This window comes from Sturnira hondurensis, unplaced genomic scaffold, assembly GCF_014824575.4.
Source record: "Sturnira hondurensis isolate 20B ecotype Veracruz unplaced genomic scaffold, ASM1482457v3 Scaffold0008196, whole genome shotgun sequence".
Taxonomy (NCBI): Eukaryota; Metazoa; Chordata; class Mammalia; order Chiroptera; family Phyllostomidae; genus Sturnira; species Sturnira hondurensis.
This window is the reverse complement of record NW_028080827.1, coordinates 5,043,221-5,063,267: the sequence shown is the minus strand read 5'-3', so window position 1 is coordinate 5,063,267 and position 20,047 is coordinate 5,043,221. Positions and strand designations below refer to the sequence as shown.

The window sequence follows — 20,047 nt, the reverse complement described above, 5'->3', positions numbered from 1 at the left end:
TAGCTACTAAACTCATGGATCTTGGTCTTAGAGAAGATTTTATGAATTTGACCCCAAAGGCAAGAAAAATAAAGTTAAAAATTAATAAATGGGACTATATCAAACTAAAAAGCTTCGCATAGCAAAAGAAACTGCCAGCAAAACAAAAAGGCAACCGACCAAATGGGAGATGATATTTGCAAACAGCTCCAACAGGAATTATAAGCCAAAATATATAAAGAACTCATACAACTCAATACCAAACAAATAATCCAATTAAAAAATATGCAGAGGACCTGAACAAATACTCCTCCCAATAAGACATATAAATGGCCAACAGATATATGAAAAGATGGTCAACTTCACAAGCTGTTAGAAAACTGCAAATCAAAACTACAATGGGATACCACCTCACACATGTTAGAATAGCTATTAACAACAGGTCAAGTAATAACACCTCTCTGTTGGAGAGGTTGTGAAGAAAAAGGAACTCTCATTCACTGATTGGACATGTAAACTGGTACAGCCACTATGGAAAATGGTATGGCAGTTCCTCAAGCAATTAGAGTTACCATATGACCCAACAATCCCTCTTCTGGTTATCTACTTGAAAAGCTTGTATTCACAAAGATATACTGCAACATAATTCACGGTGCCCAAGAAATGGAGACAACCAAAGTGTCCTGCCATAGATGACTGGGTAAAGATGAGGTGGAACATATATATTATGGAATACTGCTTAGCCATGAGAAAAGATGAAATACTTCCATTTGCAATAACACTGATGGACTTTGAGAATATTATGCTAAATGCAATAAGTCAGAAGAAGCTAGGAACCATATGATTTCAACCGTATGTGGGATATAAAATTGATACACAAAGACACAGACAACAGGATGGTGGTTACCAGAGGGAAGTGGGTGGAGGGGGTAAAGGGTAAAGGGAACCAAAGGGTAAGTGGGTGGAGGGGGTAAAGGGTAAAGGGTAAGTGGTAAAGGGTAAAGGGAACCAAATACATGGTGACAGAGGTAATTTGACTATTGGTGGTGGGCAAACAAAGCAATATAGAAATCAACACTCAAAGCCTGTATAATCTTACTAACCAGTGTCACCGCAATAACTTTAATATAAAAGAGAAAACAAAAAAGAAGTTCCTATAATAACTTAAAAGGATTGAACTTACGGATCTAGAACTCAGAAAGAGAAGGTTAAAGGCTAGTGTTATTTGCTTGAAGGTGTGGAAATTTATTGAAATGACTGAATTTCCCTAACCCCCTCAAACACATTCCTGCACATACAGTCATAGATTAAATTTCTTGAGTGAAAGTGTATATTATCCCCTGTACCATGCAGAACACAATGTTGGGTAGAGATGATGCTTTAGTAAAGATTGTATTAAGTTGAATTAAGTGAAATGGGGCCTATATTACAGATGCAAGGAGAAAGCTGAGCCACAAGCATGTTTACATACACAGAGATTCAAGAAAACATTAGAAGTAATTTTGTTCAACTTAGAGTCAATATTAAGAGAAAAAGTTCCAAGTCAGATAATGTATAGGTTTTAAGGTATATTTACGTTTACTTGAATCCCAATAATTATCACAAAGGTGGAAGGAGGTGAGGGATGGAGAGAACATTTAAATTTTTAAGGTGGGTTTCATTTTTTTTCCAATTTCCTTTTTTTGGTTGTCTTGACTAATTACTGATACATTTTAAAGAATTTTGAATTTTCTGAAAAAAAGAAGTTAGTGATACTAAGCATAACCAGTACTAAGAATAGACATGCAGTTACTTTATACTAAAAAACATCTTTGCTTGAAATTTGCAAACAATTTAAGAAAAACTATTCAGCTTTCCTCCTGTATTTCAGTTTTGTACTTTTTTCCTTATATACCCTATATATGTCCTTTGCAATTAAGAAGTACAGTCGTCCCTCGCTGTATTGTGGTTCACTTTGTTGCGGCTTCACAGAAACCCACAATACAGTGAAGCCACAATTAAGTGAACCGCAATATAGCAAGGGACAACTGTATATTTCACTGGTGAGTACCCATATAGAATTTTATATGTTGTTAAAATTACATAGGTTTAAGAGTGTAGAAAGTGTTTAAGAGCATATGAAGTGTTCGTAAGAGTGTAGGATCGGTCAATAGGAGAGTGGGAAAGGTTTATAGGGGTATGGGAAGGGTTTGTAAAGCCTTAATAAATATATAAATAATAGAATAAATATAACGCCGTTACTTCACAGATTTTCACCTATCACAGGGGTGTCTGGAATAACTCCCATGATAGGTAGGGATCATTGTACCAAATTTAAGTTGATGCTGTTACCGATGTAAGTAGCCTGTGAAAGAGAAATGCCCCACAGAATGCATGATAAGTAATCTCCTTGCTATAAAGTGTGCATGGTGTGGGGTTTTTGTAGACTTGTACTTGAGGAACAAAAATTTATACCTGTGTATCTCATTTTTTAAAATCTTGGACTCTACTGATTCTTGCATTTAAAAACCTTTAGCTGAATAAGATCTATTGAATGTGCCTGTTTAAACCAAGATTTATGGTCTGTAGTAATCATGGTAAATAGATTTAACCTTATGTGCCAATTTTGATCAATTGCTTAAAGAGAACACTATGTTTAGATAGGGTCTGGGGTTATAATGGGGTTCATTGGGATAGAATTCCATGATTGTTGGTATCTGTCTTCAGGGTAAAGGGGAAATTGTAGCATATCGTGGATTTTTGCTATTCTTGCTCTAGCCTACACTGTCATGGTTTCCATAGGTTCTAACCAAGTGTGACTGTTGAGCACATAAAATGTGGCTAATATGATGGAGCTGAAATTTTTTTAATTTTATTTTAATTTTATATAAATTCAAAAACTAATACTTGATTCATATATCAAAAAACTTTTGATTATGATTAAAACAAAATGACAAGCATATATTTTATTTAGTCTAAATACTGACCTCGTATTTATGGTGAAACTTTAGTGTTCAAACTGAGATGTGCTGTAAGTGTGAATTATACAGTACATTTCAAAGGCCTAGTACCCAGAAAGAATGTAAATCATTAATTAATAACTTTATAATTGTATGATAATATGATGATAGTTTAAATATATTTGGTTAAATACAGATCATTAAGATTAATTTCACCTTTTACTTTTTTTACATGGCTACTGTAAAATATATTACCCATGTGGCTCCACATTAAATTTATACTGAACAGCACTGGTCTGTCACCACTGAACACGTGCTCTTTACAAAGCCTATTTACATCCACTTGTTCTATAATGTATTTTAATTTGACCCCTATTTGTCTTTTTTTTCCCCATAGGAAAAAGTTCTTAAAATGTGGAGGACTCATTTTCTGTCAGAAGCCTCTATTGCTCTTTTGCATGATTGCTTTTGGTGGTGGTTTCTCCATAAATTTAAGGTATAATGGCTTTTTTAACTTTCTTCTTTATGTTGATTTGCAGCTAGTTTATTTTTCAGCAGAGGTAGCACTGGTGCAAAAAGTGTTGTTCTGGATCCTTTCACAGAGCTTGTTTTTTTAGTATTCCATTCATGTTAGAAGTCCTGTTTGAAATCTAGAGTTCTTTCAGAGAATTAAGACTTTAATATGGATTTCAAAGAATCAGGGTCTTCATTTAATCAGAAAAAGAGTGAAATCAAACATTGCAGTGAATGATAAAGTTGTAGCTTTATTCAATACTATAATGTGCTGATAAACACTAAGCCCCAAACCCACTGCAAGTCAGTGACATTAAAGGTTTTCATTTGGAAAAGAGTCTACAGATCAGATGGAGAGAGGGTCCTCACTGAATTCATAAGGGTTAGGACTCTGATTAGGATTAAAAGAGAAAGATGTGGGTATCTGGGAAACAATAAGAGAATTGCAATAAGCAGCACCTAAATCTCACACTAGAAAATACATGACCCTAGAAAAAGTAGCAAATATAAATGGCTGCTGTGCAGCCTCTGGATCTGGAAGAACGGAACGCAGAGCATCCCAGGGGTCAGAATGTAGGTAAGCACTGAAAAGGCCTGCCACCCCATCAAGGAAGCCTGTACATGGACTCGACTCCCCACCTTTCCCCAGCCCAGATTACCCACAGAAAGCTGCTCATGACTCTTCACAGAAATTGCATACCATGAAGAAAGGGGTGTTACCAGTTTTACACTCAAACTCTTTAGTCAGTGCTTTAATGTAATTCCAGGTAAGAGTATTTCTGATATTGGTAGTTGCTGAATAAAGCATAGGAAGTGACCCATTAATTCCACAAAGGGAATTACTTAGGGAAATTTGTGAAATCAGGAGAGTTTTGTTACCTTAAGTTTCTTTTTCTAAATCTGGATCCCACATGTATGTGTTGCCATGATAACAGAGGGAAACCTTCCTTTCCTGCTAAACCTGTTAGGATGGTGCAGAACAAGTTTTTGAAGAAACAGTCTAGCAGAGTTCCTAAAAACTGTTTTGTCAGGCCATAATACTATTTTGTGATTCTGAACAAAATACAGATTTGATGCAAAAATGTTAACATCCCACTACTTTTATAAGATGATTCTTGGACTAACAAGGAATTGGATTTTTAAAAATTTATCTTTAAACTATTCTCTAGCAACTATTTACTTTCTGAAATTAAAGTGTAATAATTTTAAAATATTATAGTTTGATAGAATTTTGAGTATCATTCATGATTTGTGACATGTTTTAAGGAGCAATATCTGATTTAGTAGACTGCTAGTATTCTAGGGTGATCCAGATCAAATTGAAGCAAATTTTCCATGATGTAACCAGAACAGTTCTTCGTTCATCTATTTTTTTTAACAATTAGTAAAGTAACTTCATTTAAAGGCAACTTTAGAAGTTAGTGTGCAGAGGAGTTGTTAGAACCTGTGGACACCAATTATACACTTAAATAAATCTTGGACACTACTGCAAAACAACATATTATGAATACTGTGGACCTGTGTATATTTATTTTTTAATCTCATGTCCCCTAAATAAACAGGCTTAAACAGCATATTTGAGAAATGTAACAGAAAACACAACCTCTGATACAAGATTAGGCAAAAGCCACACATTTCATTTTCTCTCCACCCAATCTGGCTGAGGAATACTGGAAATCTTACAAGCCAGCTGAGGCCCACTGTTTCATGCTCTGTGGCTGAGCTAAGCTTGAGGCAGCGACTGGCTCTAGGACTGGTTGGAAGGTCGTTTAAGTCAAGGCTGATTATGTGGCAACCACCATTCTCATAACGACACATGGCGTGTCATTTCTGTTTGGTGGATCATTGGGCAACTTGTTTCTGTGGGTTATCCATGAGAATTTTAATACTTATTCTGTAGTGTTCTGCTGATGTGGGTTCATATGTAGTATATAGGAAAGCAAATCCTTTGTTCTATCTGAAATATTGTTCCAATTTCTACTACTTAAAGAGAACTTTCCATTGCCTATATGCAGCAGTATCTCTTTAGGAGTATCATTGGGGCCACTAGCAAATGGATTGCAGCTGGCTACCATTGTGTAAAAAAGGACTCCCAGACTCCAAATATCACAAACAGCAGTGTAGCCCTGTTGCATTAAGAACTGCATTGCAGATGCTACAAAGTTTGCAGTGAAGCATGGGATTAAGAGAAGTCCATTTTCTTCTCAGAGTTGTTTTACAAACTCAAAATCACAGATCCTAATGGAATTCACATTGGCTAATTTGTCTGTGTATAAATTATTACTGGTTTAAGATCACAATGAACAACTCCTTGACAATGAAGATAGTCATCTGTCTTTGTTACTACAAACAGTACCTCATTTGCTTCCTGTCCTGAAAAACATGTTTGAGAATATGGTCAGGTAGCTCTCCTCCTGTCATCCAATCCAGAACAAGATAAATGTAACTACTGTCATCATAAACATCCTTTAAACTGATTATGTTTGAGTGTTGTCCACAGTACTTCCAAACTTTAATTTCTTCTGAGGAATCTTACTTATCTTTATCAGTGATCTTCACTGCAAAATCCAAGTTGGTAACTGCATATATGCAAACTGAATAGGAGCCAACACCTATACCTTCTTTCAATTCATATACTTCACATTCATGGTCTCATTTCTGTCTTTACCTTGAAATGGCAGTGTACCAGTAAGCATTTCAAACAAGTACACCGTATGGCCACCAATCAGCACTGTGGAAATGACTTCTTCTATTGAATACTTTAGGAGCCGTATATTCCACTGTACCACAGAATGAGTAGGGCTTCTTTTCTTGATCTACTGATTCTGTGCTGTATCCAAAATCTGTTAACTTCCTATGTCCTATTTCACCAAGCAAAATGTTTTGTGGCTTCACATCTCTGCACACAGTTACTGATCAGTGCAGATGATGCAAAGCAAGGGCTGATTCTGCAAGGCAGAATTTCATGGCTCCCTCTGTAGACAGAACCTTTTTGAATAATCCTGTGAAGACATCTCTTCCCTTGAGAGAATCCAGTATTAAATACAGCTTCCTTCAGTCTGAAAGCATAATGCAATTTGACAATAAATGGATGATTTACTTCCACCAGTATATCCCTCTCCCTATTTGTCGGAATTCTGTCTTGAACTTGAAGCTTTTTTTTTTTTAAACACCGTGATTGCATACAGCTGCCCAGTATCAGGGCTGGTCTTCTTTGTGACAAGAAAAAGCTTTTCTGAAGGATCCCTGACCAAAAACCTTAAGCAACTCAAACTGTGCAGGGTCTGCTTTCTCATATCCTTCCTTAGTGATGAGTAATAGGAATTTCTTTAACAACTCCATATATATATATATATATATTCATTCTCCCACAACTCATTTAATTCTCCAACAACTCTATATCTTAGAACCACTACCTATTATATAAGTGATCAAGAATTGTTAATATTATGTTTACTATAATCTCCTTCCATAAATTTTTTGCACAAGTATGAGGGCCACATTGGAAATTAGGAGATCTAGTTTCTAGTCTGGCTCTGGATTACCTAACTGTATAACCTTAAATAATTTTCTCTTAATCTTTCCAAGAACCAGTGCAATCACTGAAATAGAGGGACTTAATGCAGGTGATACCTGACTTCAATTTTAGGCTAAGAGCATATGCGTTTATAAATCCCAGCTCATTTGATTTTCTGAGTTCATAGAAGACTACCGATAACCTTAAAAAGTTTGGTTGTTTATTACCATAATGTATTAATGCTAGGGTGCTTCTGCAATTGATATCATAAATAAATATGGACTCTTTAATTCATCTTTATTGCTTAATTCATAGATTTGGACTCTAATTTGTCTCTTAATCGCTTAATAAAGCAAGAATCCGGGGTGCTACATTAGGACTTTACTAGAATGTTGCCATTGTTATCTGTAGATTTCTTCCTTTATACAATATACTTACCTTGCTTTCAGTTTAGCTGTCATGTCACCATTTTACTAGTTCTGGCTGTGACTGTTTCATCCTAGTAATTACTTTAATTTCATGCTGAGTTACTGGTAATGCAAGAATTAGAATGGTTATAGAACAATAAAAGGTAGCTAAGTCATTGATTCCTCCTGCATGCCAACTACTGTGAAAGAACCTCCATTAACCCGTCAAGCATGTGTGTGCCACACACTCCTGAAGTCTTGAAATACACGTACCTCACCTAAAATGTGATCCTTGTTCTTATTTAATTTTAAGATACCACTTTATTATATATATGTGTGTGTATATATATATATATATATATATATATATATATGATCAACAATTGGCAGATGAGGAAACTAAGACTCACCCAAGGTAAGACAGTGAATGAAATAACAGCTTGCTTTCAAACTCTGGTCAGCGTGGTGCCAAAACTCATGCTCATTCCACTATAGCAGCCTATCTGCTCTTTAAGAATAGATAAAATCACTGACAGTGTACAAACAAATGCCAGCTTTAAATTGTAATATAATGATTTTAATTCCATGCATGTTCTATTTTTTAAGCCTGACCAAGAAAATCAAGATTTCTTGTTTGATAGAATCTCAGAAAGTTACACAAGACTTTTCATGAGCATACCTCTAAGTCGAAACGATGCATTCTTTCAGGTAAACATAGACATTAACTATTATGCTAATTATTTTTAGAGCTAATGAAATAGAAATAGTTTCCTTTATGCCCCTCACTCCAAAATATTTTATTCCCTTGATGAAAAGTCTTACAGAATCTCCTTAGTGTAATACAGATATTTTGTTTGCATGTAGATAATTTGAGAACTGTTGACTTATTCTATGTATATTCTTGGGTTTTTTATATTTATATGCAAAATTATTTATCAATTTATTTTTCTGTACAATGTATCTTTTTATCTAAGAGGATTTGAGAGTTTGTGTTATACCTAAGGACTAAGTACTTGCTACAGTAAAGAACAATGAACAAATTTGTGAATTAAGTATTTGTTTTACTTTCCTAGTATACTAGCTAGTGGGTAGGGTTGGTTAAAATAATTTTTTGTTCTTGAGTTATATGAAATGAAGATGGTAGGAATCTTATTGGATATTTTAAAATTTAAACAGCTAGTATTTCAAAGCAAAAGCCACATTCACATACTTTGTTGTGTTAACATCTCTAAATCAGAAATACAGAAGTATTTTGGAGTCAGTAAATGTTTTTTCCGTGGGTAAAAGAAACCTAAAATAAAAATAATTACATGACCTTTGTAAACAAACCCAAATTGCCAAATATGTATGTTCCATCTTTATCTGTCTTATTCAGAAGCATATACATACCATGTGACAAGGCAGAAGAAGCCTTGGCTTCATGTCGGAATCTGCTCCTGATTACCTGGGGGCTCTTGTTAAGACATTCAGTCTCTCAGTTTCACAGCTGGTTGTCTGTCAGATAAAGAGGATCATCAGATCCATGATTCAAAACTTATTCTTTTATAGACCAATGGTGCTCTCAAAAATAGACTAGAATTTTCTCTGCTAATACTGATTTTTTTTCTTATTTTCAGGAAAAAGTTAGCAAATGGTTAGGATTTAGGGTATGTAAGTTGTCTAGAGGTGATCATCTTTCTTTTCTTGAGAACCAGGCTGACTCTCTACACGTTTATCCTCTTCAGAGCTATTTAAGTGGAAGTGAAACCTCATCTCTCATTGACCAATTTCCATTATTTTTAACTCATTCAAATGAGTTGGAGTTTTGTTACTATTGTCTCATCCAATTTATCTTACCTAAGGAAGATAAAGTTATTAATATTTCAAATCAGACAATTATTTTCAGGTCTCATTACTTAGTGCAAATTAACTGAATCTAAATATATTTAGTGTGGCTTTTACTTCCCTCTCTTCCAATGTCATGCACCAATATTGCTTTAGAAATTTCTCAACACAATTTGACCCTTGATCTCTCTTCCCCTTAATCTCCTGAAGACAAGATGCTCACAGAAAACTTAAGAGGTTTCCCTTTTTCATCTTGTTCAACATTTTCATCTTAATTATTAGTATGGTTTTATGAACCACAAATAAAATATATGATTGTTTCTGGTAGTAAAATATTCAAAGTTCATTTAATAAAATTAACTAAACCAACATGTTAAAGCATTCTCCCATCTCCCTGTTCCCCTCCCAAAATAATCATCAAGTTCTTCGAAGAATACCATCACTTACCAGCAAACATGAGCACTACTTGATTCGGTGACTATATTAGTTTCCTATTGCTGCTATAACAAATTGTCACAAACTTAGTGGCTTAAAACAACAGAAATTGTCTTATAGTTATACCAGAAGCCCAAATTCAGTCTTAAAGAGCTAAAATCAAGGTATCAACAGGGCTAGTTTTTTAAGAGACCCCAATGGATAAGCCTTTTCTAGCTTCTAGTGGCTTCTGGTCACATCACTCCAATCTCTACTTCTGCCATCTCTTTGCCTTCTCCTCTTCTGTAATAAAATTTTTCTCAGCCTCCTTCTTGAAAGGACACTTGTAATTACATTGAAGGCCCATTGGATAATTCAAGATAATCTCCACACCTCAAGATCCTTAATTAAAGATATCTGTAAAGCCCTTTTGCTAAATAAATTACTTACAGTTTCCAGAAATTAGGATGGTGACCTGTAAGGGACATTTTTTATTCTAAAATTTTACATTATTAAGGGCTAAATGTGTGATTGTAAATGCTTACCAGAATGCAGAGTACCAAAATAGTAAATAATTTTTTAAACCTTTAATATAAAAATATTGTTCCTTTCTATGCTTAATCACTCTGAGAGAAATGTAGTAATTTATGGATTTTACTAATAGAATACTGGTAGAAACACGTATCTCTTGATGTCTGATCATGGTTTTAATATGTAAATAATATAATGGTGATTATAATATGTTAAGTCACCTAAACAGGCTTCAATTATTAAAAAATACACTTTTTATTCTCTGATAATTATGTGCCATAACAGAGGTATTAGTTATAGCTATGCTGATAACCATTTTGTAATATATAAATGTGTAAAATCGATACATTATATACATTAAGTGTATATAATGTTATATGTATTTTTTTATATATGCTTTTTATTACAATGATCTGTATATATCACTTTATAAGAGAGGATAACAATAGCAAGGTGACATAAAATAAATATATATTCATCAAACCTTATCTTAATTGTTAACTTCATCCTTTATCCAAATTTTTAGAATTTTCCCCAAATGCTATAGACCTCAAATAGTCAAAATTACTAACTTTATTTTTATCTCTTTTTATGTTCCTCAAAGAGATACTAAAGGCCAACAGCAAGCTATTACAAAAAAGGGACATGTATATTTTACAAACTTAATAAAAATTTCTTTGGCAGTTGAGATATGTTACATGAAATATGAAATCATTCTAACATAACTATTTTTGGTAGGTGTACCCTGATTGTTTGGCACAAGCTATCTATGTGACCTTCCAGGAAGCATTTCCAGAATCCAGTGATCTCTTTAGTGATGCATTTAAAGAAGATCTAGGGAATAACATTTTTCTTTGGATGTCAGGTATGGCAGTCATTTAAGTATTGATCATTCGTTTAATAACCTAAAACGTTTGGATTTTGCTTTCTCCGGTCTAGAAAAAAAAAGGTAGTTCTTTGCCTTACAAAACATGCCAAATGGATGCCTATGTTTTTAAGTAATATTATTACTTAAAATTTTCTTTTGAAAATTTCATAATACCAAAAGTAATCAGTTATTAACTTTAAAAGTCCAATGATTTTATAGGCAGTGAAATTATTACAGAAAACTGAATTGCTACAGAATTAAGTCATGCCATGTACACTTTGTATTTCAAAAATAAATATTTTAAGCTGCTTTTGGAAATAAATTTATAACTAATACTATTGGGTAAATTCTAGAGCTAGTTGAGTTTCTCATAAAACATACAATCATTAATCAAAGAAACTTGTTTTTAAATCTTGATGTCCTTCTAGGTATAAGTGGTAGGACTGAAAAGTTAAAGATAAGTAAAATTCTATTCTAGAGTATTCATCTGGAGATTTAGGCACTTGGGCTTCAAACTAAGGTAGTTACAAATTCCAGGAATGGCTCTTCCAACATTTTTTTCTAAGACTTTTATACTATTAAGGACTATCAGAAGCTATTGACAATTTTCTTTCTCTTTTAAAATATTTTATTTGTTTTTTTTTGAGATATGGGAAAGAAGGATGAAAGAGTGGGAGAGAAACATTGATATGAGACAGAAACATCAATCAGTTACCCCTCGAATGCACTTCAAACCCACAAGCCAGGCATGTACCCTGATAGGAATTGAACCACTGACCTTTTGCTTTGTGGGATGATGCCCAGCCAACTGAGCCATATCAGTCAGGGCTAGTGACAATTTTTAAGAAGTGTTTCTTGCAAATCTTTTGGTTCAAATATTGCTTGTTTTTTAAAACTTTTTGTTTATTCAATATATTTATGAATATATTGATGTATAGTGATAATATTAGCTCATAGTTCCCATTTACTGAGTATTTTAACGTATCTCAATAACCCTCAGAACAACAGTTTGTAGTACAGAAAGAAATCTATATTTTTAATATTATTGCTCAGGATGCAAATGTTTAGTGTGGTTAAATGCATTATTCAACCTTATACAGCTTTTGGAACAAAAGTAGAACTTTTTTAATGAAATATATTTTATTATTTGGGGGATATTATAATTATACATATAAAGGAAAGGTATATGTACATCAACAAAATGGAAAGGTAACCAACCTTATGTGAAAACATAATTTGCCAGTGATACTTTGGACATTGTTTGATCTCCAAAATATATAAAGAACTCACATGACTCCACACCAGGAAGACAAAAAAAAAAAAAAAAAAAAGCCCACCTTAATTTAAAAATGGGTAAGAGACCTGAACAGAAACTTCTCCAAGGAGGACATGCAGTGGGCTCATAGACACATGAAGAAATGTTCAAGATCATTAGCCATTAGAGATATGCAAATCAAAACCACAATGAGCTATCACCTCACACTGGTCAGAAGAGCCATTGTTAATAAATCAACAAACAGCGAGTGCTGGCAAGGATGTAGAGAAAAGGGAACCCTAGTACACTGTCAGTGGGAATGCACGGTGGTGCAGCCACAGTGGAAAATAGTATGTGATTTCCTGAAAAAGCTAAAGGTGGAACTGCCTTTCATCCAGCAATTTCACTACTGGGATTATACCCTAAGAATCCCGAATCACCAATTCAAAAGAACCTATGCACCCCAATGTTCAGAGCAACATTATTTACAATAGCCAAGTGCTGGAAACAGCCTAAGTGCCCATCAGTAAATGAGTGGATCAAAAAACGGTGGTACGTTTACACAATGGAATACTACGGAGCAGAAAGAAAGAAAGAACTCTTACCTTTTACGAAAGCTAGATGGAACTGGAGAGCAGTATGCTAAATGAAATAAGCCAGGTAGTGAGAGACAAATACCATATGATCTCACCTATAAGTGGAACCAAATCAGCAAAACAAACAAATGAGCAACATAGAACCAGAGACTTGGAAATAAAGAACAATTGACAGTGACCAGAGGGGAAGGGGAAGGAGGATAATGGGGGAGAATGAAGGAGATAGGGTAAGCAGAGGAACACAAATAGAGAACTCATGGGCATGGGCAATGGGGGAGGGTTGACTGTGGGTGTGGCGGCGTTGGGTAGGAGTGAGCAATGGGGGAAAAGGCTGGACAACTGTAACTGCACAATAAATTTTAAAAAGACATTAACATTTCTATACAGATATTCCCTCATTAGAAACTTGAGACTAACAATTCTCACAAGACTGTTGTGAGAATAAAATACATAATACTCATAAAAATGCTTTGACAAATTAAAAAGATATTTTCAAAACCCTAGTTTCTTCGGCTAAGTGTCTTTTTTTTATTAACAGGTTTGAAACCACGAAAAGGATTTTGGACCCACTGGAAACTGAAAGAACTGCCCACAACAACTCTACACAGTACCAAAAAAGCACCTTTAATCTCTGTAGAGGAGAGGATAGCAAGAAGTCAAGAACGTATATCAAACTGTAAGTAAATTTATCGTGAATTAACGAATGAAACAGCCAAAATCAAGTGTGCTGGGTCATTTGTCAGAATTTTCATTGTAACGATTTATCCTTTGGTGAGGATCTTCAAATGACATTTGATTTGTACATTGGTTTTATAGTAGTTTGCATATTGCTTTATAGTTTCGTTTTTTCATTATAAAAGTTATATATTCTCATGCCACCCATTTTATTATTATATTGATTTTTAGGATATTTTCAGTTGCACTATACATATTCTTGCTTTTCAGCAATATTGCAAACTAGTTAATAATGTCTTTTGCCAATAGATAACTTTAAATTTTTTGTAGTAAATTTAAATTGTTTCCTTTAAAGTTTCTTTTTTTTAAATATTTTTTTAATTTAATTCTTGTTCAAGTACAGCTTTCTGTCTTATATTCCCAACCCTGCCCGCCCCCCACCCCATGCTCCCCACCTCCCTCCCATTTCCACCCCCCACCCTTAGTTATTGTCCATGTGTCCTTTATACTTGTTCATGTGAGTCAATTTCATGGGGTGTTTATTGAGACTTACCTAATATTATGAAAATATCTACTTTCTTTCTCTAGTACTTTTTATTTTCATATTTTATTTAACATTTTGATCTACTTGGAATTTATTTTGTTACAAGGAAAGTAGTTGTATTCCAGCATTTTGTTTTTTTTCCAATTGCCCATTTATTAGCAGTCCACTTACAGGCTACTTGAAATATCAATTCACTTGGATATATTTTTTTAATCTCTCCTGTTTCTTGAACTACATGCCGAACTCCTGCACCAAACTTCTCAGTTACTCTAGATTAATAAGCACTTACAGCAAGTTTATTTCTCTCTTGTTTATACCATATTTCTAATACAAAACATAATTCTGGTGCTCAGGCCTCCTGACTCATTAAATCAGAATCTCTGGCTCAGAACTTTTTAAAGCTACCCAGACAATTTCAATGTGCAGGGGAGTGAAACTACTAGTACCTTCCCAACCTCCTCCTTGATGTGGGCCAGAGGATGGATGAACTGACCTGCTTAACCTATTCTTCTGAAAACTTCTTCCATTAATTTGTTTCTAAAGTTAATTAATTACTGCTCTTTGGGTTTGTGCTGTGGTTTTCCACACTCCTATCCCCAGAGATATCCTGATTTCTTTTAGTATTCATGTGAAATTTCTTATTTGCTCTTGCCATGGGTTTCTCCAGAATTCTGAATGTAGAGGTACTTTGTATCTTGACCCCTCTTGTATATCTATGTTTACTCCCCACCCTCACATGTGAATACATCTTGGCAGAACATAAAATTAAGGGCTTGGAGAAAGCTTTTTATTTTGTTAAAATTTTAATTTATAGAAAATGATAAGAGTAGCATAAGGAACTCCCATATATCCCTCATCCACCAACTTTTTAAATTTTACCCTGTTTATCTTGACATTCTCTCTCTTCATTTTTCATGTAGCATTTAACCTATGAATTTCTCTGAGTATCACTTTAACTACATTCTACAAATTTAAATATGTTGTATTTTCATTATCATTCTTTTTTTAAATTTAACTCTTGTTCAAGTACAGTTTTCTTTCTTGTATTCCAGCCCTGCCCCCGCCCAGTGCTCCCCACCTCCCTCCCATCTCTGCCCCCCACCTTAGTTATTGTCCATGTGTCCTTTATACTTGTTCACGTGAGTCCCTCCTCTTTTCCCCTGTGATTCTCTCCCCTCTCCCCTCTGGACCCTGTCAGCACGTTCTGTATTTCAGTGTCTTTGGTTACATTTTGCTTGCTTGTTTGTTTTGTTGTTTAGATTCCTGTTAAAGGTGATATCATATGGTATTTGTCTTTCACTGCCTGGCTTATTTCGCTCAGCATAATGCTTTCCAGTTCCATCCATGATGTTGCAAATGGTAGGAGCTCCTTCATTCTATTCAAAATGTATTCTAATTTTCAGTATAAATTCTATTTTGACCCATGGGTTATTTGGAGAAGTATTGTTTAATTTTCGAATATTTGGAGGATGTTCTGGATATCTTACAGTTACTGATTTCTAATTTAAAAATATTACGGTCTGAAAATATATTCTATATGATCTTTTATAATGTATTGAGATTTGCTTTATGCCACGGTGCATGGTCTCTCTGGGTGAACATTTTATGTGGACTTTGGAAGAATGTACATTCTGTGGTTGTTTTATAAATCTTAATTAGATCAAGGTGCTTGATAGTATTATTCAGATCTTCTGTATCAAGGGTCAGAAAACTATATTCTATGGAACAAATTAGGCCTGTAGCCTGTTTTTATATGTCCTAGAATGAATTTTACATTTTTAAGAGTTGGGAAGGAAGGAAGGAAGGAAGGAAGGAAGGAAGGAAGGAAGGAAGGAAGGAAGGAAGGAAGGAGAACCACAGAGACCACATGTGACCCACAAAGCCTAAAATATTGACTCTCTAGCACTTAATAGAAAAAAGATTGCTAATTCTGGTTCTACTTCCTTACTAATATTTTAATTAGTAGTTCTATTGATTACTAGAGAGGAGATACTAAAAATCTCCAACTCTAATTGTGAAATTATGTATTTCTCCTCTTGATTTTGTTGATTTTTGCTTTATTTTTAAGTTATTTGGGCACATGCTCATTATTATTATGTTTCTCTTTAATCATTATGAAATGTTTCTTGACATCTATGGTTATCCTTGTTTTGAATTCTGTTTTGTTTGATATAATATAAGCACTTCAGCTTTCTCATACTTGTAGTTTGCATGGTGTGTATTTTCCTATTATTTCACTTACAACCTATTGGTGTTTTCATGTCCAAAGTGTATTTCTTTTAAATACACTTTTTATTTAGTCAGATAATTTCTTCCTTTTAATTGGAATGCTATTTCATTTACATTTAATATTACTATAGCTTTTTTCTCCACTATATTACCTTTTTTTTAGCTTTTTCTCACCTGATTTCTGTTCTTCCATTTCCCCTTTCCTGTCTTTTTTTTGTTAATTAAATATTCTTAGTACTCCACTTTAGTCCTCTATTCTTTAGTTGCCTGTACCTGTTTGTCAGGTTGCCTTAATGATTACAAAATGTATCCTTAGATTATCAAAATACTACTTAAAGTTAATATTGTCCAACTTCACTAAAAATATAGGAATTTATAGCAGCATAGTACATGAACTTTCTCTGTGTCCTTTGTGCAGTTGTCATGGATATTAGAAGATCTACATGAATAATAGCCTCACATTATATAGTGTTATATCTCTTCAACTAACTGCATGGTTTATTTCAGCTTTTTAAAGGTTTAACTGATGTACAATAAACCACATATGTTTAAAATGTAAACTTTGATAAGTTGTCATATGTAGGAACCATAAAACTATTACAACTTTCAAGATAGGGAACATATCCACCATTTTCAAAAGTTCTACAGGCTTTTTTGTAATTTCTCCTTTCCACTCAGTTGCCAGGAAATCAATCACTCATGGGATTTTTGTCACTTCAGGTTATTGATTGCATTTGTAGAATTTTATGTAAATGGAGCCATAGAGTAATATATGGTATATTTTGTCTGGCATTTTTCACTCCACTCCACATAATTATTTTGAGATTCACTGATGTTGTTCCATGCATTAATAATGGTTTGTTCCCCTGTGTTGTTGAGTAAGTAGTCTATAGTCAATAGTAAGGACATATCACAATTTGTATACTCATTCACCTGCTGGTGGACATTTGCATTGTTTCCAGTATTTAGTTATTATAAATAAAGCTCCTGTGAACATCATTTCTCTTTGGTAAACATCTGCTAGTGGAATGGCTAAGTAGTAGATAGGAGTATGTGTAGCATTTGAACAAAGTTTCTGAATTGTATAGTTACTCCACCTTCTCACTAACACTTAGTGTGTTCTTTTTAATATGACATTCTTGTGGGTTATGTACCTGTGTTTAGTTAGGTTTTGTTTTAATTTTTCTAATGACTAATAATGATGAGCTTCTTTTTATGTGCTCATTTATGTATAACTTCTTTGCTGAAGTCTATTTAAGTCTTTTGGCTACTTTATTTGTGTTATTTGTCTCATTAAATTGTTACAAGAGTTCTTTACATATTATAGACACAAATTCTTTAACATATATATATTAAACAAATATATATATTTGTTATATATATATTAGAATATATATATAACAAATATTTTCTGCCTGTCTGTGGCTTGTCTTTTCTTTTTATATTATTGTCTTGAACAGTAGAAGTTTATAATTGGCAAAATCCAGTTATTAACTTTGTTCTAACATAGTCTGTGCTTTTTTGTGTCCTTTTAAGAATTTTTTGTGAAACAATTTCACCAAGATTATCTCCTATATTTTCTTCTACAGATTTTATAGGGTATAATTTTATAGCTTATGGTTGTAGCTCTTACATTTAGGTCTCTAATTCATTTTGAGTAATTTTTACGAATTATGAGAATTAAGCAATGAGGGTCATTTCTTCGCACATTGTTCCAGGACCATTTGTTGAAAAGATTATCTCTTTCCCATTGAATTGTCTTAGAACCTTCATCAAAAAATTGGTTGACCACACGTGTGCTGGTCTGTGTCTGTGCGCTCTAGTCTGTGCTACGGGTGCTGGCAGCAAACTCCCTGATCACTGCAGTTTTATATTGCATTTATTTTTTCAGGTAGTACAAGTCCTCCAACTTTGTTCTTCTTTAAAAGATGATATTTGGCTAATTTAGATTCCTTTTACTTATGAATAAAATTTAAAATCTGTGTTGGTTTTTAAAGTATATACTCTGTAATTTAGATTGGAATTATGTTTAATCCATAGATCAATTCAGGCAGCATTGATGCCTTAACAATATTGACTTTTCCAGTCCATGAAGATAAAATGACTCTACATTTATTAAAGATTCTCTCATTTATTTCAGGAATGTTTTCTAGTTTTTATTGTACGTATGTTGTACGTATTCTCTGAGTGATATTGTATATGGTATTTATTCAATTTCTGACTGTTCACTACTAGTATATAGAAAGTACTATAGAAAAATATTTTGTATTGATCTTATATTTGTAATCTTACTAAATTTGCTTATTGATTCTAATAGCCTTTTTAAATTTCTTAGGGTTTTCTGCATGGACAATTATGTCATTTGACAATAAAGAACATTTTACTTCTTTACTTCCAGTCTATATATATGCCTTTTATTTATTTTACTTGCCTATGGCTAAGGTTTCTAAGAAATGTTGACTAAAACTGGTGAGCGTAAGATTCTTGATCTTAGAGGGAAATGGTTCATATTTACCCCTAAATAGATTTTGGCTGTGATCTATCCCTAAAAAGATCTATCCCTAAATAGATATTCTCTTCCTAGCTCACCACAAGGTTTTGTTTTTGTTTTTTAACATAATAGATGCAGGACTTTTACAAATGCTTTTTAAACATCTATTTATGTGAACATACTGGTTTTCTTTTTCAATCTTTTAATATAGTTAGTTGCATTGGTTTTCAAGTGTTAACCCATCCTTGTCTTCCCTTTTGGCCGTCACATTATGTAACACTTCATGTGCTACTGGATCCTGTTTGTTAAAATTTTGTTTTCTTTCCTGTACTGTTGTACCTCATTTTAGTAATAAGTTCATTGCTTCCTCTACTTCTCTTTTCTAAAAAAAGGTTAGTATAAAATTGGTATTTATTCTTTCTTACATATTTGGTAGAATTCATGAGGGTCTAAATTTTTTTTCTGTAGGAAGGTTTTTGACTAAAAATTTCAGTTTTCTAATAGATACAGTACTATTCAAAAGATCAGTTCCTTTTTCAGTGATCTTCGTAGTTTTTCGTGAATACTTATTTTATTCCTTTAAATATTTTTGAGGTATTTTTTCTTGGATGCAATCCAGTTACTTAGAAATATTTTGATCTGTTTAAGGCTAGTTTTGAAGTTTCATTATATAGAACCAAAGGAGTCTTTTTTTTTTCCTAGGCCTACCTTCCTTCTCCCCTCCTGAGGCAATACCCTTCTTAGTATTCTAGCCCATGCTCTGTGTACAGGAGGTTTCCCATCTGGCTGCCTGGAACTTGAGCTTTGTGTAAACCCAGACATTGTTCCTCCCTCTCCTTCCTGCAGTTCTTTTCCAACCTCAGGCAAAGATTCAAGGATAACGCTAGGAAGATCTCCAGAATGCTTTTTGTTTTCACATATCCCTTCTATTTTATGCTGACCTATGAAATTTAGCTTGCCTTCTTGAATGCTAAATTTTATTTTCTCAACTCCATTAGAACACTGGTCCTGACTGGATTCCCACTACTTGCACTAGGCCTGAAAATTCTTCTTTAGAGACAAAAAATGAGACAATGGAAAGGCTCTATCGCTTGTTGCTCTTTTCTTTGGGGTTACTTTTCTGTGTCACCTGCTGTCCAACACATAAAAACTATTGTTTCATATTTTTTTCTCTGATTTTTAGTTGTTTAAGAAAGAAAAGTAAATCCAGTTTCTATTATTCTTCTATAGCTAGAAATGGAAGTTATTGCATGTATTTTTACAAA

At 33.7% G+C, this 20,047-nt stretch overlaps 1 protein-coding gene across 1 annotated transcript in view; it reads left to right on the top strand.

Moving 5' to 3' along the window:
* FAM227B (family with sequence similarity 227 member B) overlaps window positions 1–13,527 on the top strand; it is a 53,168-nt gene extending 39,641 nt beyond the window's left edge. The window contains exons 7-9 of the mRNA XM_037054430.1: window positions 3,316–3,414; window positions 10,863–10,989; window positions 13,382–13,527. Coding sequence (XP_036910325.1) covers window positions 3,316–3,414; window positions 10,863–10,989; window positions 13,382–13,527 — 372 coding nt within the window. The remainder of the gene's footprint in view (window positions 1–3,315; window positions 3,415–10,862; window positions 10,990–13,381) is intronic.
* Window positions 13,528–20,047: the final 6,520 nt, after the last annotated feature.